At 49.2% G+C, this 20,785-nt stretch overlaps 1 protein-coding gene across 1 annotated transcript in view; it reads right to left on the bottom strand.

Moving 5' to 3' along the window:
* The window catches only part of NIFK (nucleolar protein interacting with the FHA domain of MKI67), a 71,278-nt gene extending 69,827 nt beyond the window's left edge, over positions 1-1,451 (bottom strand). The window contains exon 1 of the mRNA XM_078682062.1: positions 1,076-1,451. Coding sequence (XP_078538188.1) covers positions 1,076-1,186 — 111 coding nt within the window. The 5' untranslated portion in view covers positions 1,187-1,451. The remainder of the gene's footprint in view (positions 1-1,075) is intronic.
* Positions 1,452-20,785: the final 19,334 nt, after the last annotated feature.

The raw sequence follows: 20,785 nt of genomic DNA, 5'->3' as shown, positions 1-20,785 counted from the left end.
CTTAATTAAAACGTCTAATGGGTTGCCTCTTTTCTTCTCTTTAAATTTCCCTTTTCTTCCATCCTATGCATGCCTTCTCTCGCTAAGCACAACCTACTCTGACATATTGCATGTTTGACTATTCTCTAAGTCAGCAAATTTCCCAAAACTAATTTACTATATCACAATCTCTCTTCCTTCCGCTGAAGGTCATAACGATGCAACATAACAATACCTAATCTCCTCTAACTCCTGTTTTAATCCCACCAACCATGTGCTTGAGTTCCCTTACACTAATGATTGCATCTCACCACTATTACTTTAGTCCAAGATAAAAAAAATAGCTGAAACAACTACATGGAATGGTTTACTTAGAGCGCACAAGACTAAACCCAATAACTAACAGTAACCAATAACACTGAACTAACCATTAACCTTGGGTCTGGAGCAGCGTGCTGCCCAGCATAAAGTACTTCCACGCCTCATGGGAGGGGGCGGGGGGGGGGGGGGGGAAGGAAAGAGGTTTGTAAGCGATAAATAAATGCATTTACGATTTACAACAAATACTGTCACATTGGGCACCACTAGAGCTAGAGCCAGCCCTGGTTACTGTAGTGCTCTTCCATTTCTGGTGCTTTGCAGCCGTTTTAAGATCTTAGAGTTTCTCGTTACTCAAATGGGTGTAATTTCTGATATTTGTATTTTGTATGTTTCCCTCGTATTCGTCGCTTGATTTTTCTCGCGAGAAAGTATCACTCAAAGTTGATGAAATGGCACTCATAATTACACTGAAATTATGACACTGCCACACACAGCAATCTGAAACCTTGGCAGCTATGTACATGCTCTACCAACACCCTTTCAGTCTGTGCTTGTACCCTGCTTTACTGTACTTCAGAAGAGGTCTCTATGGTCAGCTCTTCAAAATGCTTTTCGGCTTGCTTCCAGGGCTACTCTCAACTCTTTCTCGAACGCACGACGTCCACACTCTCCCTACTGCCCTCGACGTATATATACCCTGCTCCGAGAGCTCAGGATCCCAGATCTCTGCAGCCCCCATCCTTCCGCGCTGCATCTTATGCTTCCGGGTTCTCACCTCGCCCCGCTGCTTCACACCCCGCACGCGCTGCTGGAACTCCTTCTGGCGCCCCGGTTCCAGCGACAACAGCGGACCCTCCGGGACAACCTTTTCCACTTCTCCCATCATAACAGGAGCAGTGAGCACACCTCAAGAACACCACGCTGCGGCCCGGAACCGGAAAAGGGCACCCATCTGCCGGAAACAGTTACAAGCGGAAGAAAACTGTTCTGTGTCTGCAACAACTCAGGGAAAGGCTATGACTGGAGGAATTATGGGGCGGGAAGTTTCTGGGCAGTCCTCGTGGCATTAAGAATCAAGAACTACAATTAAGGGGGCGCGGTATTATGACGCAGGGAGCTGGCGCCTATTCGCCGCCCTCAAGTTCAGTGGGACTCCGAAGGTGCTGCGCCTGCGACTGTACAGGGGTGGTTGAGGCAGGGATTTTCCAGCCCGCACAGGACCACATTCTGTCTGTGCTCACTCATCTTAAATCCTGGACGAAATAACGAACTTCATTGTTGGGATTTGGATTATATATATTTTTTACTATATTTTCTTATTATAGATCTCACTTCACAGCTTGAATAACACTGTTTTCATTTAACAAATGTTTATTTCGGTTCGACTCCTATTTTGTCGTATTCCGTACACCCCCCGTTTCTTGTTTATCTTTTAATGTCACAGGCTTTCTTTTAACTTCATGCAGAGCTCGCGACTCATATACTACTCGATATATAATAGCCTAGTTCCATACCAGAAGTATAAGTTTCGTGCCAACGTTTCAAAATAGGGAAGAGGGACATCGTGCAGAAAAAATCGGTGGGATTTATTTTCCCATTGACTAACGTAATCACAACAGAAACAGAAAGCAATTTCAAATGGGAGACTGCTAACATCCTGATGTGAGTCTGTTGGTATGTATGCAGTTTACTTCTGCTGCTCCTGCTTTACCTCGCTGACCAAGTTGCAATTCTGTTATAAACTTACCTGTAATGAAGAGTCGTCAAGGTGTAGCAATTAAAGTAGTCTTTATTGCATAACAAGCAGGTACATCTTCTCCATGCCAGCTTCTCCCTTCAACGACGGGAAAGTGTGAGCTTCAACTTAAGGAAATAAATGATATTTATATTGCAATTAAACATACTGTACATAATGTCAATATCATGCTAAACAAGGTACAAATAAACAGCATATATGAATCATCATGTGTTATTGTTCTGTTAAAAAGTATAATTAATCCTTGAAAAGGTCATCATGGTAACTGTAATGTTCCAAGGGTCTTTATAAAAAGCAGTTCAGATCACAACGATCATTCAGTCCCTTTGGTTGAATGGTACTGATAAAATTCATCCAAAATATCTCCCATTTTAGTAGGTGCTGGCAATTATCTCTGCCTGGTAGAATCGAGGGTTGCTCCAAAATGAGAAAACTTACTTGACTAGCCGTGTGATTAAAGGTATTGAAATGTGCAGCCAATGGTTATTTAACACTTTTTGTTTGAATGTTACTTTTGTGTTCAATCAGTCTTGTCTTTATTTTTCTTTTAATTGCTATATAAATATCATTTATTTCCTTAAGTTGAAGCTCACACTTTCCCTTCGGTGAAGGTTTCACTATAATCGCCCTAGAGTCAACTCATTCACGTTTTCACTTTCAAAATTCCGTCACGCTTTTTCAATTGAAATACACTTTATTATTTACGTTGACACTTCTAGTCCGATTAGTGTCACCGTATTGAACGTTTCAGTCTATCTTTCATTGCCGGCACTTCGTTCGCGAAGTCTGCCGTCTATGTCAGCTTGCCGGGACCGATTTAGACGTACCTCTGAGCCTATCAGCGTGCACTTCCTGGTCACGCCCACCCGACGCTACCATGCCGCAAGTCTGCTAACGTTCGGTAAGACGCCGACTTTTGTCTATCTTAATCCTAATCTTCATATCACTATGGCATCTTGACCGAGTGGATTTTGTTTTATGTTTAACTTTTAGAACACTGACTGATTTCACCACAATTAACCGCGAGGTTACGACTTCACAAGGCTTGACAAGGTATTTCAATGGCTTTGTATTAACTGCCAGATGTCGGCGTTTATCTTTACGAACTTTGTCCCTCATCAACATTCACTGTTTACTTTAGATATGTACCGTGAGTGAAACCGGAATACAACCCTATGTCCACAAGATTGTTTAGCGCGACATCGGAGGTATGACTGTGGTACAGCACAATGTTTTATCATGTTCACACGGTGATTGTTTACTTTCTTCATCGCTTCTACCAGCACTCGATGTTTATAACTAGACCGCTGACTATCATGCTTATAAGCAGGGTTTTCTGCATGAACAATTCTATAAACATATGACCCCCATTTTTAGTTTTCGTTACACACTAGATGGATACTAAACCAAAACTTCATTTGGCACCTAGAGGGATATAAGGTTTCTGAGCTTCAAGTGACCAGCACACGTTTGTTTGGTTTATAATAATTGTAAAATGACATGTAATGTTTTTTGAATTAACAATTTTTTTTAATTAATAGTGGTGTATATCCTTTTTAGGTTTCGCCTGGGGCACGGAGCTCCTAGCTCCGCCCCCAGGAGAAATCTTATGTCTCTACAGTGTACTGCTTAGTCCCGCCCTCTGTTCCATTGGCTAGCTCCATAAATGGAGGCTAGCCATTGGAACAGAGATCTGTCCGTCAAGGCCGGACCAGATTCGTGGGCGTTCCCGCGATTTTTTCGCTCTCCGCCTCTGCGATGTCGTCATCGCGGCCGTGGGCGGAGTTTCGTTTTTTTTCCATCTGTTTGTTTTCGCCATTCTGCGCCGACCACCAGCACTGAAAGCAGCGGATCATCTGTAGCCACGGAAAGGGACCGCGGAGCAGCCTCCCCTGCCTTCCGGGGTAGAGCATGGGCAGTGGATCTACCTTCGGGACTCCGAAGAGAGGAGCTTTCATCGGCCCCAGTGTGAAGAGCACCCCTGAGCCCAGGTGCCGACAACAGGCACTGCACACCGGATCGGCTACACGTCACACAGGGGCAGCAGGCGAAGCCCCATTCCGCTTCCGTAATACAACAGGACTGGAGAGCTACGGACAGTGACAGCACTGAAGGCGGGGAGCAGAGGATCATTTCAGAGCCTGAGAGGAGCGGGCAGTCTTCGGCCGGATCATCTTACACACAGTGGCGGCTGGTGACATTTGAAAGTGTCGGGGTGTAAAATCCCTCAGAGGTTTCCTTCCAGGCGCTGAACCCCGAGGCATTACAACAATGCACTCCAAGAAGGATATAGTTTTCTTAACCTCGCTTTCAGAGCGGACTTCCTTCTCGTGCAGGTATGGCATTCTTAGCACGTGGACACAACATCCCTCGTTCTGCCTGCATGCACGCACTGTTACCGAAGAGTACGGGGATGCACCGTAGCATGATCCTGTGGCATTCCATTGTGTGGAGTCAGACTGGTAGAAGATTAAAAATAATAGAAGGGTTGCAGAGGTGCAGGGAACATTGGAGGTGTAACTAACTGAAGGACATTACAAAAAGCAGGCGTGTTGTGTATATCAAAGTTATTTCCCATAAAATGCAAAGCCTTTAAAGGGGAAAATCGAATGCAGGATACATAAAAAGGTGAAAATGCGTTTCCTCGATGTCAGAGATTGTAAACAGCGTGTCTGTTTAATTTCAATGACGAAAACTCACTGTTTAAGTGCGTGTTGTCTGGAAGAATCAAGAATGTGCCTGGGGACTGTCAGGTCAGGTCTTGCACCCTGTGACCTGTCCTTCCTGCTCCGCGCGCAAGAGATGAATTACCGCTGGCATCTAATTTGCCTGGTTTCTGTAATGTTTAAAAAGAAATGGGGTTGGGGGGGTGGGGTAGAGAGGTGCAGTACTGGAGCGGTGTCTGTGTAAAAAAGTCTGCCCACAACCTAGGTGGCCCGGCCGGGCCTGCTCCCAATTTGCCTCATTGCTGATGCATGTGAGAGACAATGTATTATGCTGGCTAATCACGATAATGCCGACCCGATCAATCCTGGCGCTGTTTACACTCGCACCCTTTGTGTTTCTAATATGCATGCATGGCCTGAGCATGGGAGCCTGGGGGCTAGGGGTGTTAGGCGCAGTCACAAAATGGTGCAAGTAACATGAACTGTTTAGGGGCAGGGCTTCTTGTTTTTCGAAGCATTGTGGGCGATGTAGTTCTCAAAGGGGAAGCTGCTGTGTTGCAGTCTTAATTCTATAGGATGGCACAGGAAAATTCCCGCCTCATAAGGAACCAGTGGCAAAGAAGAAACTAAGAGCTTTTCGTGTAGCACACCGCCAAATGTCACTGCGGTCTGATTCCTACCCACTTCTGAGCCCTCAGATCTCTGTCTATGTAATTAGCACCGCTTTGAAAATGCCGAGAGAGTGAGACAGCGACCCGGGCCTGCGTCTGTCCCGAGGATTCAGGATTGTCTCCTGTACCGGGGGAGGGAGCTTTAAGCAGTACTACTGGCTTTAAGTGCGCATACTATACAGCCCCGCCACAAATGGAGATTAAACATCCTGCCCTGCAGCGTGAGAACCTGCGAGCCCAGCACAGGCAGCTGAAGCCGCAGCTCGGGAGGCATCGCCGGTGAGTACCGGTGGAGGCTGCGAGGCCTCTATCACGGGGCGTGGGCGGCGAAGGGTGGGGTTTCAATGGAGAACTGTCAACAGGACATGTCCTGAGCCTTGGCTGCACCATGTGAGACGTGCTGCACATAGGCCTCTGCTGTGTGCCACGAGGGGAGGGGGTCCAGTGATATAACGCAAAATGGCGCTCACATGCAAATATTTTTGAGCCTCCCGCCTCTAAAATGCCACATGCCTGACAGATGCACAGAACTGTGAAGAACGCCGCCTGCGGTACGGCCCTAGGCGTGCTCCGAGTTATGGGTATTGGGCTTTGCATTGAAGCGCCATGTAGTGCTTGCCTTGACCCTTGTGTCTCTGCAGTCAGTGGGCCGGCACTCCTTCGCCACAGCAACATGCAGAGCATGTCATCCACTCTATCTGGAGCATTCCCCGAGCAAGGGCTACTGGAAGAAGTCTGTGTTGAGGGCCCTATAGACCATGTCCTTACCTGACCTGTGGAGAAGAGGCCATCCAGTGCCTCTGCACAGTGTTCCCTTGGTAAGTGACCCTTGCAGCGTATGGCTAAGTCATATACTAGGCGGAAGTGTTTAGGAAGCATCTAGTAATAAGTATTTACACAAATGAAAGGAAATAATTTCCCGCATGAATAACCAGAAGGATCATAATTCATTAGATGACAATTTATGCTAGTGAAACCTGGTAAAGGTGGACTGTAAGATATGAAACTGGAGCTGTCACATAACAAGCGATCAGTGGCAGGGCTATTAAAGTCAAGGTATATACTTGAATATCTTCAAGGCGGGTTTGCTGGAGTGCTGCTTTACACATAGATAGCGGGAAGAGACTCAGGTTGTCCCTGCAGGGATTATAATCTTACTGTAAAAGGAATACTAAAAATGGTCCTCCGTAAGGATTTGTTAGGAGTGCCCTAGTGTCATGCTCTTTATTGAAGAGGGCACCTGGACCCCAGGGCTAAACCAGTTCTCCCATTGTCCTGAACCATGGACCTCAAGCCTGAGTGGTACTTCTAGGATAGGAGAGGCAATATCAGCCAACAGTCCACATCAGTACCACAAAAGGCGTATCTCTAACCCTGGCCCTGGGGCATCTGCTGGAATGGCAGCCTAGGATCAGCAGCATGCCATCTGCGACCACAATCTCAGCACCACGGAGAGAGGATCTTGAGCCATTGATTTTATGGTCTTGCAGAAACTCAAGAACTTTCCTAGATATCGCCTGGGCTTTCCGGAGAGAGTTGCAGCCTAGTCTCCTGCCTTAGCTTCCAGCCTTTCCAGGATTGTGTGTAATCAAGACTCCAGCACCATGAAAGGCAGGCTTTCGCCCATGGGATCTCTAAGGTTCTGCAGGAATGGATGACAGGTTCTGGCCATGTATCCAGCTATGAACATGGGGTTCTACAGCGAGTGTTGTTTAGTGCCCCAGGACCTTGCACCGTTGGCACAAATGGTTCTGTTAGGTAGAGAGTGGGAGATCCCGAACTTCCCAAGTTACCATGTCAAGAGCCAAGGCCCTTGGTGCTCTGGAGAAAGATGTGCAATCTAAGCTATGGCACAACGAAAGGCTAGTTGTGATCGGCATGGCCCTGAGATTTGCAGGGAAGGGCAGGAAATGTGCAGGGAAGGGCTGGTAGCGAGCTTTAGATTTCCGGGTTTTCAAGGGCAGGAAAGGGCCCTGGTAGCATGAAAGACAGATTTTCAGTTGTGAATGCTGAGGTTTTCTTGGAATGGTGGGATCCCGGCATTGGTAACATGAAAGGCCCTGATTCTCTGCTGAAAAGGGCAGGATCGTGTTATCATGAAAGGCTGTCTTCACCCGTGAGCCCCGCGGGTATGCAGAAACGGCCCTGGCCTGGCACAGTAAAAAGCACGTTTTGAACCATGAAGGTGTGGTCCACCCTCAAGAATAGGTGGCATCCAGGGTAACAGCACCTTGAATGGTGCTGTTGCATCCGTGACCGAAATCTTGCCTCACCATTGCATGCATGTTCTCTGGCACCCGATAGCTCGGAATAAATTATAGGATGCCGACCCGAGTACTGTTTTAACGGCAGCACTCTTTTACGTGGCACAGGGGCTGGGCTCAAGCAAATCGTAAGGTTCAGGACCCTGAAGCCACTCGAAGAGAGGAGAGGACAGGAGCACGGCAGAGAGGCGGTGAGCATGCTCATCTTTTTTTTGCCCCCTTCCTGTTTTTTCTGTTCCCCTCTTCCAGACTCCCTGTTTCCTCTCGGGGATTTAGAGCAGCCACAGAGTTGTGAGTGCAGAGTTGTGAGTGCAGAGTTGTGAGTGCAGAGTGCTAGGGAGTGCAGAGTGCTAGGGAGTGCAGAGTGCTAGGGAGTGCAGAGTTGTGAGTGCAGAGTGCTAGGGAGTGCAAGGGAGTGCAGAGTGCTAGGGAGTGCAGAGTTGTGAGTGCAGAGTGCTAGGGAGTGCGAGGGAGTGCAGAGTGCGAGGGAGTGCAGAGTGCTAGGGAGTGCGATGGAGTGCAGAGTGCTAGGGAGTGCGAGGGAGTGCAGAGTGCAAGGGAGTGCGAGGGAGTGCAGAGTGCAAGGGAGTGCGAGGGAGTGCAGAGTGCGAGGGAGTGCAGAGTGCAAGGGATTGCGAAGGAGTGCAGAGTGCAAGGGAGTGCGAGGGAGTGCAGAGTGCAAGGGAGTGCGAGGGAGTGCAGAGTGCAAGGGAGTGCAGAGTAACTAGGGAGGGCTAGGGAGTGCAGAGTGCAAGGGAGTGCAGAGTGACTGCAGAGATTAAGCTAATGGCAATGTAAATGACAATGCCATTTATTTATCTGTTTTCAAAACCAACACATGAATACAAATTTTGTCATTTACAATGCCAATAGCTCTAACTTTTCCAAAGGCGAAACCATTGCATTGTAAATGCTTGTTTGATTAGAGATTGAGCCCCTGAAGAAGGGCCTAGTGCCCGAAATGCATTGGGCAACTGACAAGAAAATGGAATCATGAATAATAATTTGATGTGATTGTAACATCGATAACAAATAAGAAGAAATACCAAAAAGAATGAGAAACTTTTGAATAAAACTTTATTCGGTTCAACCAATAACAAACTTTTGAAAGATTTATTGTATCAGTGTGCGTTTGGGGACGTTACCCCCGATCGGGATAACACTACATAATTCATAAACAGGACCCTGGTACTCAGAAGGGTACACCAAACAGCACCTACTTATCAGCATAACACTCGTACGACCGATTCACCATTTAAAAGGAGTGCGATTGTTCTTTCTAAATAGACGATACCTTATAAATGACAGCCACGTCGTAACTCTTATACATAGCATAAGAATCGTCACGACAAGGTAAGGGTGACCTGCTGAGGTAATCAGCAATCTGATTTTTCTTACCAAGCAGATATTCAACATCATAGTTGTAACCTAACAATTTGAGGCTCATTCTGGCAAGTCTTGGGGTGGCCTTTAAAATGCCCTCTGACGTAAGTATTTTGAGCAAACGGGGGGGGGCGTGGCTTGGCCGGCTGCAAGATGGCCGCACTCTGAGTGGGCTCTGCCGGCCAAGCTTCCTTATCCGTCAGAATCCTGCTGCATCCTCACTGTTTTCTGCACCGAAGTTGGCATTTTGGACGTCCCGCACTCCCGTGCATCATTCGCCCCAACTCCCGCTTTCCTACCTGGTCTTGTGGCTGAGTGAAGAATCTCGAGGCTGGCGCTTTGGCTTCATCTTGGCCTCTGGTGTGCCTTCACTGTCGCCGCTGACGCCGCGTGGACCTTGGCCACCCTGTTTGGACTGCTGCTTCGTCCGTTGCTGTGGCTGCCTGTGCTTGGTGAGTGGCGCTCCCTCTGGGTGTTGGTTGCCGGGGGTGGGGGCCGTCTGCTCTGTGGCGGGGCTCCGGGGCGCCGGGGCTTTGCTGCTTTATGCATTCCCCGCTTCCTCCTACGCAGGTGCCCGGTGCCCGAGCCTAGTCAGGTGAGTGGCGGACCCCCCGGGCCTCCCTCGTCTGCGCACTCCCCCTTTGGGGGCGCCCTCCTCCAGTGATCAGCTCTGCCTCCGCCCGTTCAGGCCCCTCGCTGTGTGCCTACCTCTGTGTTCCTGGGGAGGTGCAGTCTGCTGCGTCGGCCCAAGGCTGTGGCCCGCCAGGGGGCCTCCCTTCATCGACTTGTCAGCCTGCTGCTTGGTGTGCGGCGGGGCGGGCTTCCCCCGTCTCCCTGCCTGCCCATCTGCCTTCCTCTGTCCTCGGCCGGCCGGTCTGCTGCTATCCCCGGGACGCTCCTCGGGCGTGTGCTGCGGGGGGGTCTTCCCTGCCTGCTGACTTCTCCGACGCTGCGCACTGTTTGGGGCGGCCCTTTGAAGTCTGCAGCGGGATCCTGGAGCTGCGGGGTCCCCTCCTTCTGTGCCCGCTATCTTCCGCCTCGTGTGGGGGCCTGACTCTGCCCTGTGGACTGTATGCTGGGGCCTGCCTTCCCCTCCCAGTTTATTGTTGAGCCTTCAGCTGCTCCTCCCCAGGTCTCCTGCTGTGATTTCTTCGCACCTGCCTGTCTCCTCACGTTGCACTGCATGCCTGCTTCTGGGCCATTGCGTAGGCCCCCAGCTTCTTCTGCTGTTTTTCTGGTCTGTTTGGGCATCAAGGCGCCTTGTGGCACCTTAAGATTTACTCTCCTACTGTTGCTCCTCCCCAGGTCTCCTGCTGTGTTCTCTCCGCACCTGCCTTGTTCTTCACGTTGCACTGTACGCCTGCTTCTGGACCCTCGTGGAGGCCCCCAGCTTCTTCTGCTGTTGCCTGTTCTGCTTGGGCACCCAGGTGCCTTGCTACGTCTTAGGATTTCCTCTCGCTGTACTCCTGTCTACGCCGCCATGCAGATTGCACCTTGATCCCTTATCTGGGCACGCCGGCCTGTCGCTGGAGGCTGCTGCGTTAAAGGCTCTATCAGCTTCAACTTTACACTCATGCAGGCCCACCCTCTCCACCTTGGAATGTCTTCTGCTGGCTGTGCTGTGCTGCCGGGGACGCTCCTCCAGGCCTGCTGGAACCTCCTCTCTTCCGGTGCCCGGGCTCTGCTCCCTATTGGTCTCTGTGCGGTTGGTTACTGGCTGCTTGAGTATATCTCCCCCATCTCTTGCTCCCCTCCTATCTTGGTTGTCAGGTGCCCACTTTAAGTTCTCTACGACATGGGGAAATCATACCCTAAGCAGCCCAAGATCGCCTTTGACCTCAGGAGGTCCTCACGTCAAGACGGCGTGGGCTTGGACGCAGCCGATTCCGCTGCATCGATGGACCCCCCTCCGAGCCGAGACGACGACCTTAAGGCAATCATGTTTAAGGTAAAATCTACCGTCACCGGTATCGCGTCCCAGCTTGATCAGCTTTCGGCTCGCCTCGACTCAGTGAAGGCTCGTGTTGACTCTCATGATAACAGACTGCTCCACGTTGAATCTATAATTTCGAACGTCGAAGATGCGGCCACCCAAGATAGGCAGAAGCTCCTCCAAATGGATAAGATCCTGGCAGTGATTCGAGAGAAAACTGAAGATTTGGAGGCTCACTCTCGTCGGAGTAACCTCTGCATCACTGGCCTTCCGGAGTCCACCAACATCTCCAAAATGGAAGACTTTATCGAGCAGCTGCTAAAGGATCTGGAACGAGCCCACTGCTCTCTCGGCCCGCGCCCGAATCCTGGTCTACCACCTCGTCCCATTGTGGCGAACATCCTGAACTTCCGAGATCGTGATGCTATCCTTCGGGCTGCTCGTGACAAGGGCACCATCACACATCAGGGTAACACCCTCTCCTTCTACCCGGACTATAACCTGACCGTTCAGGCTGCCAGGAAAGGGTTTTTGCCAGCCAAGCACATTCTCCAGAAGCACGACGTTTCATACCCCCTGGTCTACCCGGCGAAGTTGAGGGTCCGACAGGATTCCAAGACACTCATTTTTCCTGACCCTAGGGAGGCCCTGGCCTTCGCCAAGAGACTGGAAAAAGAATCTCGATCCTCCCCTCCGAAGTCCCCACTTGATGGTGCTAGTCGCCTCAGCGACAATGATTGACTGTGCAGGCAATGTTTCTTGATCAGCATGTTATATGTTTGGTGATGCCTCTACCTATCTTGAGCTTGGTCACCCTGCTCTATTGCAGGGGTGTTCGCCGAGTCCTGCCATGCCCCCACTGGGATGATTCCCATTAATGATGCTATGTTTTTCCCTCCAAGTTGTGGGTTCCTGGGGCGGGGTAGGTGGTTTTCTCAGCCTGATTGGGGGGTTGGAGTGGGTGTGGGGTGGTCGGGTCTTTTTCTGTTTGGGTTGGGGGGGATAACTTGGGGTGGTGGGTGGTTGGTATTGTGGGCCTTTTCCAGTTTGGCTTTTGACACTGCACCGTGTTTCCTTTACGGAAACGTCGCAAGGCGACTCCAGTCTGCAATCTGCATTTTTTGGTCTTTTGCATGGTGCAAGGTCGTCCGACTCCTCTTGATTGTACTCATGGGTTATGTATGACAGTTCCATACGCTGCTCCACTGGGTTACTCCCTTGCTCCCTTGGCTGCGTCCTCCCGTGGTCAGACATGTCTGGCGCTTTCGCCACTCGCTGGCGCGTTTTGCACCTTCAGCTACGCTTGTCAGTCCGACGCTCCTGTGCTTTGCCCCATCTGCTCCGTTGTTGGGAATTCCTCGTGTCCTGTCTGCCTTCACATGCGCTGCTCCCCATTAGCGTTTCCACCTGCCTCCACCTGGCTCCCTTACTCCACATGGGCGTTGCTGCGAGCTGTGCTGGCCGTCTTCCGCAAGATGCTGTACCCTTCCCCGCCCCCTAATGGCTGACATTGTCTGCTGGACTTGGAATGTCCGCGGCCTGAATGACTACCGTAAGGCCCGTTTGATACACTCCCATCTACAGCTCCACAAGGTGGACATTTGCCTCTTACAGGATACGCACCTGTTACCCAGTTCCGTCTCCAGACTTCTCTCTCGTTACTGGGGGGAATCCCATTCCTCAACATACTCCTCGTACGCCAGAGGTGTCTCCATCCTGCTGTGGCATGGTCTCCCCTGGCATACCTCCCGGGTTCTTCTCGATCCTTCACAGTCTATTACTAGCCCTGCCTTTTACGATTGCCGCGGTGTACAGCCCTAATTCTGATGACCTGGCCTTTTTTAATCAAGTTTGGCACCTCATCTCCTCCTGTGGCCCCGCAGCAGTAGTTTGGGGGGGGAGATTTTAACGTTACTCTTTCGGCAACCCTGGATCGTTCTGGCTCTTGCACATCTCATCCGCGCGCGGCAGCAGCTCTTACATCTATTTTAATTGACAATGCACTATATGATGCCTGGCGCCACTTCCGTCCAGATGCCCGTGAAGGCACCTGCGTCACTGGCGCGCGGGGCTGCTGGTCGCAAATTGACTTCTGGCTGACGTCGCCGGATGTCCTGTCCTGGCTTGCTGATGCTGAACATATGGCTCGCACCTTTTCCGATCATGCGCCTGTCCAGCTCCGTCTTAGGCCTCCCCATTCCCAGCGACGTGCCTTTACCTGGCGTCTTTCTCCTAACGCCCTCCGGGACTCCGTGTTCTGCTCTGAACGCCATACAGCGATCACAAATTATTTCAATCTCAACGCGGGTTCTGTTGACTCCGCCTCCACCCTATGGGAGGGTTTCAAGTTTGTCGTTCGGGGCGAGTGTATTTCTAAGCAGGCGGGCGTTCTCCGCTCCATTCTGGCTAGGCTTGAGGGTGAGATTAAGGTTTTAGATGCCGCCCAGGCGAGGTTCCCCGGCCCGAGACTGTGGCGCTGCTTCGCCAAAAGCATACCCAATTCTCGGAAGAAGCCGGCCGCGAACTGTCCTTCCTGGGGAGAGAGGGTCGAGCGCGAAGCTTTGGGGAGGGGGACCGCCCGGTGCGTACCCTTGCCAGCCTCCTACGTCCTCCGTGCACTGCCTCCTATATAACTGCCCTCAGTGACGGCGGCCCGGATAGAACCACCTCTCCGGTTGAAATTAAATCCTGTTTTCTCGACTTTTACTCTAACCTCTATTCTGCCGGCACTCCTTTGCCACAGGAGGTGTTTGACCAATATTTTGAATCCATCGCCCTCGTTTGGCTCGAGGACTACCATCGTAAATTTCTTGAAGAGCCATTTTCCAGGGAAGAAATACTGGCTGCCATCAACAGCTTACCTAGCGATAAGGCCCCAGGCTTGGATGGCCTGCCTGCCTCGTTCTATAAAACGTTCGCTGACATCCTGGAACCGCATCTGGCGGCCATGTATAACGAGTCTTTCGACACCGGGCTATTCCTGCCATCCCTTCGTGAAGCATTGATAACTTTGCTCCTTAAGCCTGACAAGCCTGCCGACCGTCGCGACTTTTACCGTCCTCTTTCTGTAATAAACATTGATAATAAAATCTTCTCCAAATTGATTGCCTCCCGTCTTCTTCACCTAATGCCCACCATCGCCCTCCCTGATCAATCTGGCTTCATACCAGGCAGGGCAACCTCTCATAATCTTCGCACCATTTTCTCTGTCCTGCATCAAATTGACCCCAAATTTGGCCATTCCTGTTCTATATTCTACCGCGTATGGGTTTCAGCGCTCACTTTCTGCGTAATATCAAGCTCCTCTACACCACTCCCTCCGCACGTCTCCGCATTAATGGACAGGTCTCTGACCCTATTAACATTGCCTGTGGCACACGCCAGGGGTGTCCATTATCGCCCATGCTCTTTGCCATTACCATGCAGCCCCTGGCTGCCAGGCTTCAGCAGCACCATACACACAGGGTCATTGGTTTCTCGTCCCGCTCTCTCCTAGTATCAATGTATGTGGATGACGTCACCCTATATGTCTGCCACACCCAGGAAAACCTTACCCCCTGGTCCAGGAAATCATACATTTTGGCGGGCTCTCGGGCATCCAGGTGAACTGGAGTAAGTCGGTCCTATTTCCCCTGACTGATGCCACTGTCCCCTTCACACCGGACTTTCCATTCGTATGGGCATCTGGCCCCACATGCTATTTGGGCATCTGGTTAAGTAGGGATTTGGATGAACTGTGGAGGTCGAACTTCGGGCGGGCTGTGGACTGGCTTGAATCCAGAATCCCTTCCTGGAGCCGACTGCGGCTATCCTTGGCTGGCCGCATCGTCATAGCCAAAATGGCGGTCCTGCCCAAATTCCTCTCTCTTTCCCTGAACATCCCTATCCTTCTCACCTCTCCTTTCTTTCGCAAACTGCGCTCTCTAGTCATTTCGCTTGTTTGGGCAGGTAGACAGCCTAGGGTGGCCTATGATATCCTTACACTCCCTATGTCTGCCGGTGGGATGGGTGCGCCTGACTTTCGGATCTACGCCTTATGTGCCCAGGCCAGCTTCTTGCATTTTTGGACTCACCCCACTCCATATCAGCCCCACGTCTCAGTCAAAGCCGATGTGGCCTCCCCTTGGCCCTTGTCCACTGCTCTGTCCCCGCCTGTAGTGCGTCCCCGGGCGGAGGTTGACACGGTTGCGGCGCTGTGCTGGGCGTGGTCTTGCCTGGGCTGGTCTCCCTCTTCTCTCTGCCAACGCAATGCCCATTGTAAATCACCCAGATTTCCCAGTACTCCAGTCGTCCAGCTTGTCCAGACATGCGGCGCGTCTGGGCTTGAGAACGGTGGCGGATCTTTACCCGGGAAATTCCTTTTACTCTCTTCCGGACTCTTCGGGGTTGCAGGACTCGTTACTTTTCAATCAGTTAAGAGCCACTTGCCGGAAACTGCACTCCACTTTCCCTCAGCCCCCGCCCGCTCTCCTGCCTCTTGACCTCATTTACACTTCCGCGTCACCGCACAAGTTAGTCACTAAACTGTACGCTTTATCCCTGGTGTCTGCCCCCATCTCATCGGATCGTGCACGGGAGGCGTGGAGCGCGGACCTTGGGGTTGACATATCTGAGGCCGACTGGTTGTATTGCTGTAATCAAACCAAAAAGTTGTCCCCGAATTACCGGCTCCGCCTGATCCACTTCAAGTATTTGCACAGGCTGTACCGCACCCCAGTGCAGCTCCACCGACTTGGGCTCACCCCTGGAGATACTTGTGCGCGTTGCGCTGCTCCCGCAGCAGACTTTGCCCATTTAGCATGGCTCTGCCCCAAGGTCTCTGAGTTTTGGCAGGCAGTGTGTTCCACCGTCTCTGACATTACCGGCGCTGCAGTGAGCCCAGACCCTCCCTTGTGCCTCCTTGGCTTTGTTAAGTGTTGCCCGGATGCTTCCCGCCACCTGATCTCGATGCTTCTGGTTCTAGCCAGACGTAGGGTGGCCATGTGTTGGGGTCGGCGTCCTACTCCAAAGGTGGAGGATTGGTTGGAGGATGCTTCTCGATGCCAGACTCTCCTCTCTGAGTTTTGGGATTTAGGGCCAGATGTAGGAGGCCATTTACCGACCGGTAAATGGGTATTTGGGATGTAGGGGCATCATTTTACAGATTCAGTAAATTTACCGAATCGGTAAATTTACCGAATCTGTAAAATACCGAATCGGTATTTTTACCGATTCGGTAACGGCCAGATGTAGGTGGGACTCTTCAGAGTCCCTAAAGCCTTACAGATTCGGTATTTTACCACCCAATCCAATTGGGTGGTAAAATACCGAATCCAGGTGTGCATGCACATGTGTGCATGCACACCTAGCCATGTGACAGACAGACATGCCCTTAGGGCATGTCTGTGTGCCACATGGCACACATGCCCGTCTTTGGGGTGCTAGAGGGTGTCAAAGTGACACCCCCTGCACCCTTGCTGAAATCGGTATTTACCGAATCGGTAAATACCGATTCTGTATTTCCCATTGATTCCTATGGGCTTCAAGGCCCATAGGAATCAATGGGCATTACCGAATCGGTATTTACAGAATCGGTAAATACCGAATCTTAACTATTTGGTATTTACCGATTCTGAAACACCTACATACCCCCACCTCTATTTTACCAATTCTTAAATACCGAATCGGTAAAATACGGTATTTAAGAAGTGGTAATTACCTACATCTAGCCCTTAATGCCTGCTAGGTCCCGCCCTGTCGACATTTGGGGGCCTCTGGTTGCCTATCTCCTTTCCCGCTCCCACCCCAGCAGCGCTGCCTCCCCCGTGCTTCCCGCCGGCCCTGGGTCCGCGGCGGCCGCCGGAGTTGGTTAGTGAATGCTCCCACCTTCCCTATTCCACAACAGCGCCTCTGCTGCCTCAGACTTTCATCTGTTCAGGCGCCTCCATGCGTGTTTCTCCTTGGTAGGCTGTTGCCCTGGAAGGTGGAACCGTGTCTTTAACATTCCTGAGTTCTTGCTGAATTACTGTAATGCGTAACCCGAATGTAACTCAATGTCAATGTTGTACATTATTTGCCTACTACGTGCGGTGGTATTTTGAGCAAAGGCTTGTGGTCTGTGCGCAAGGTGAATCTAGTCCCCCACACGAATTGCCTAAATTTCTCAATGCTCCGGACTGTAGCAAGCATCTCTTTTTCTATCACAGAAAACGTTCCTTCCAATGTCGTTAGGGAGCGGGAAGCAAATGCAATTGTTACATCTGATCCTTCATCACCTAATCCTACCCGCTGGAAGTTGCCTAAGATTGAAGGTTTTACTGGCAAAGTTTTTTTTATAAATTTTGAGTAAAACTCAGCCATACCTAAAAAGGATCTTAGGTCATCTTTAGTTTTAGGAATGGGAGCATTAGCAATAGCATCAATTAATTTCTTCTTTGGAAAAATACCATCTGGACTTACCTCATGACCTAGGTAGGTTAATGAATTCATGCCCAATTTTCATTTTTTAAGTTCTGCAGTTAAACCCTTATTTCCAAGTACACTTAACACTTTGACAAGTCTTTTGTCATGCTCCTCCCTGCCTTTTCGCATGATTAGAATATCGTCATGGAAATAAGTCACTCCCTTAACGCTCTTAAATAGCTTGTGCATAAGGCGCTGAAAGACCGCAGCCGCCGAAGCCAGTCCGAAAGGCATTCTGATGAATTGATAACATCCAAAGGGAGTGATAAAGGCGGTTAGTTTCTGGCTGGTGTCGTGTAGAGGGATCTGATGGTAGGCAGACGTCAAGTCTATTGTTGAAAACCATTTTATACTACAAGTTTGTGACAATAGTTCATCAATCCTAGGTAGTGGGAATTTGTCGATCACAATATTTTTGTTAAGGTCTCTCAATTCCACACATAGACGAAGACGGCCGTCCGATTTCCTCGCGACGACCAATGGAGCCAACCATTCTGAGCTTTCTATCGGCTCAATAACACCCTTCTTTTCCAACTCACATAGCTCCTTCATTACATCATCCTTCACACTTAGAGGGATATTCCTGGCTGTATGGCAAACTGGTTTGGCACCATCTTTGAGTACGATTTTGTGGGACAAACCAATTAATTTCTCAATGTCACCTGAAAAAACTTTTGGAAATTGCTTTACAACTTTATCTAAGAATTCCTTGTCACCTTCATCCAAAATCATAACTTGGATGTCATTCTTTGCATTTAGAATAATCCCTAAAGCGCCTTGGTCAACCCAACCTAAGACTGAGGGACCAACTTCAGCAACATAGAGTTTTCCAATACATTTCCTGCCTTCAAATTCAAAAATTTCCTCTACAAACCCAACCATCTGATTTTTTTCTCTGGTGAAGGTGACAAATTGGATATCTGGAGGTAACAACTCTTTTTTTTAAATTATCAGCGAAGAGCTCATTCCAAACCTCCTGCTTAACGATCGTGTAGGGTGAGCCTGAATCGGGTACAATTTTAATGACAACATCGCAAGTAGGCTTCTTCTTTGATTTTGAATTTACATTTGACACAGTGTCATCTGTGTCACAATAATCAAGAATGCAAAGAATGCCGTCATCACTGGAGGAATCGGAGTTATCAACGTTATTTCCATTAGATTCTTCAATACACCTAACAGACTTTTTCTCTTTGTTAGATTTAAACAAGCCTTGGTGAAATGTCCTTCTTTATTGCAAAAATTACATTTGGATTTTAAGGCTGGACACTTTGGGTAGTTCACATAATGTCCACTGTAACCACATCTGTAACAGTTAGGAATTTTGTCACATTTACTTTTAGAGGAACCACCTGCATTCTTTTTGTATGAAGAAGAGGATGCACCTCCATTTTTTTAAAATGGCTTTGCGAAACTTTATTAACAGATAAGCCCTCTTCTTTGTCATTGTCCTTAAGAGCTACTTTGGCACACCTCTTCGACATTCCTGCTGTTCTTATTATAGCAAAGATTTCATTAAGGGGGAATCTCCACATGTCCATAACATTTCTTGGATGGAGTTGTTATTAGAGTGCATCACTAATTGATCTCTAATAAAACTGTCGTGGAGTGTGCCAAATTCACAATTAATGGCCAATTTCTTTAAAGAAGAGACGTAATCTTCTACGGACTCTGACTTGCCCTGTTTCCTTTTAAAAAATTCATATCTGCTTATACCTACGCAAACCGGAGGGTGATAGTGAGTGTCTAAATCATCAAAAGCATCTAAGAATACACTGTCACTATCAACAGGTCTAACCTTTTTCTCCATCTGATTAAACACTCGATTGCCCTCAGGTCCCAGACTATGAAGTAGCATTTTCTTCTTTCTAGATTGTGAAAACATCTCATCTTGTTCCTCTTCTAAGGCCTCTATGTAGTTTAAAAAATAAGCTTTCCAATCCAACCACTTTATTAGAGGTTCGCCAGGATGAGGCAAAAAAGGAACAGGAGTATTTAACCCTCCTTGATACGCCATTATAAACACAATTAATACCTGAAAATAAAGTGTTTCAACAATAGATGAATTGAGTTTAAATTGTAGTAAATAATTAATACTCAAAAGACATATGTTCAAAATGCTATGTAGTAGAGTACCTTAAGTGCCATTAGAATGAGAGTAACAAAGGTGTGCACTACACCGTGAAAATAGTTAATAAACAGGATGTGCAGAACTTCACAGTGTGCACATCACTGTGAAGAATAAGGAATTGTACACATAAGCAGGATGGTGTGCACATCATCGAGTGATAACAATTTGTTGAATTGTAGTCCCTTGATCGGGAAATCAGTCTTAAATCAGTGACACTTTCCGATAGCGTACATATCACCAGATAACATGCGGAATAGATGTGCACGTCATCGTAGATAGTGAGTACCCTCTTCTATATATATATTTTTTTTATATATTTCTTTGTATTGGAGAAAAACAAAGCAAGGCATTTACAGGATATAAGATTGCAGTGACTCAACGAGGGTAGAGCATCATATCATCCAATAATACAATAAACATTACATTGACGGGGGAGGGGGGAGGAGAAAGGAGCAGAAAAATCCTACGAAATTATCAATAATAGTAAGGGGTCAGGGGGAAAGCAGAACATCGGGGACCACAGGCTCAGGTGGAGCACATATATCTCCTCTATATCGGTTCCAAGGGCCCCAAATCTTATGCCATTTCCGGGGGCGACCCCGAGCCAAGTACACTGTTTTCTCTCTGAACATGCACCAATCCATGTTTTCTACCCATAACTCAAGTGTAGGAGGCCTTTGGGACCCCCACAGCTGTGCAATGTTCCTTTTAGCTATCATGGCCCCTAGAGTCACCCACTGAGTCTGTGCCACAGTATGGTCAGTGGGCTCCCAAACATTTAACCGCATGCGCGCTAGTGGTTTTCCCGCTGCGCGCTGAAAATTCGAAAAACCCGCGTTACGTGACAAAGCCAGCTCGTCATGCGCGTAGCGCAGGTAACGCCCATGACGAGCTGGCTTTGTCATGAGCGCTGAAGGGGTTAATGAGCAACGTCTGGGCTCCGGTAAGAAAGCCACGCCCGTGACCTCATGCATCGTTTCATGGACCCTTCTCCAATAATCTAATACCTCCCGACATTCCCAGATGATATGGAGGAACGTCCCCAGCTGACCACAACCCCGACGACACAGACCCTCCTCAGAAAAGCCCATACGGACCAGACGTGGCGTATATCCTATGTAATATTTTGAGCTGGACTAATCTCAATCGTGCTGGAATCGCCAACTCCTTTGGTGAGGAGACCGCCGATTGCCAGTCCTCATCATCAAGCTCAAGGCCATCACGGGTCCATTGTTCACGT

The sequence above is a fragment of the Lissotriton helveticus genome, chromosome 3_1 (genome assembly GCF_964261635.1).
Source record: "Lissotriton helveticus chromosome 3_1, aLisHel1.1, whole genome shotgun sequence".
Lineage (NCBI taxonomy): Eukaryota > Metazoa > Chordata > Amphibia > Caudata > Salamandridae > Lissotriton > Lissotriton helveticus.
The sequence above is the reverse complement of the archived record's forward strand: the minus strand, read 5'-3'. Positions and strand labels throughout refer to the sequence as shown.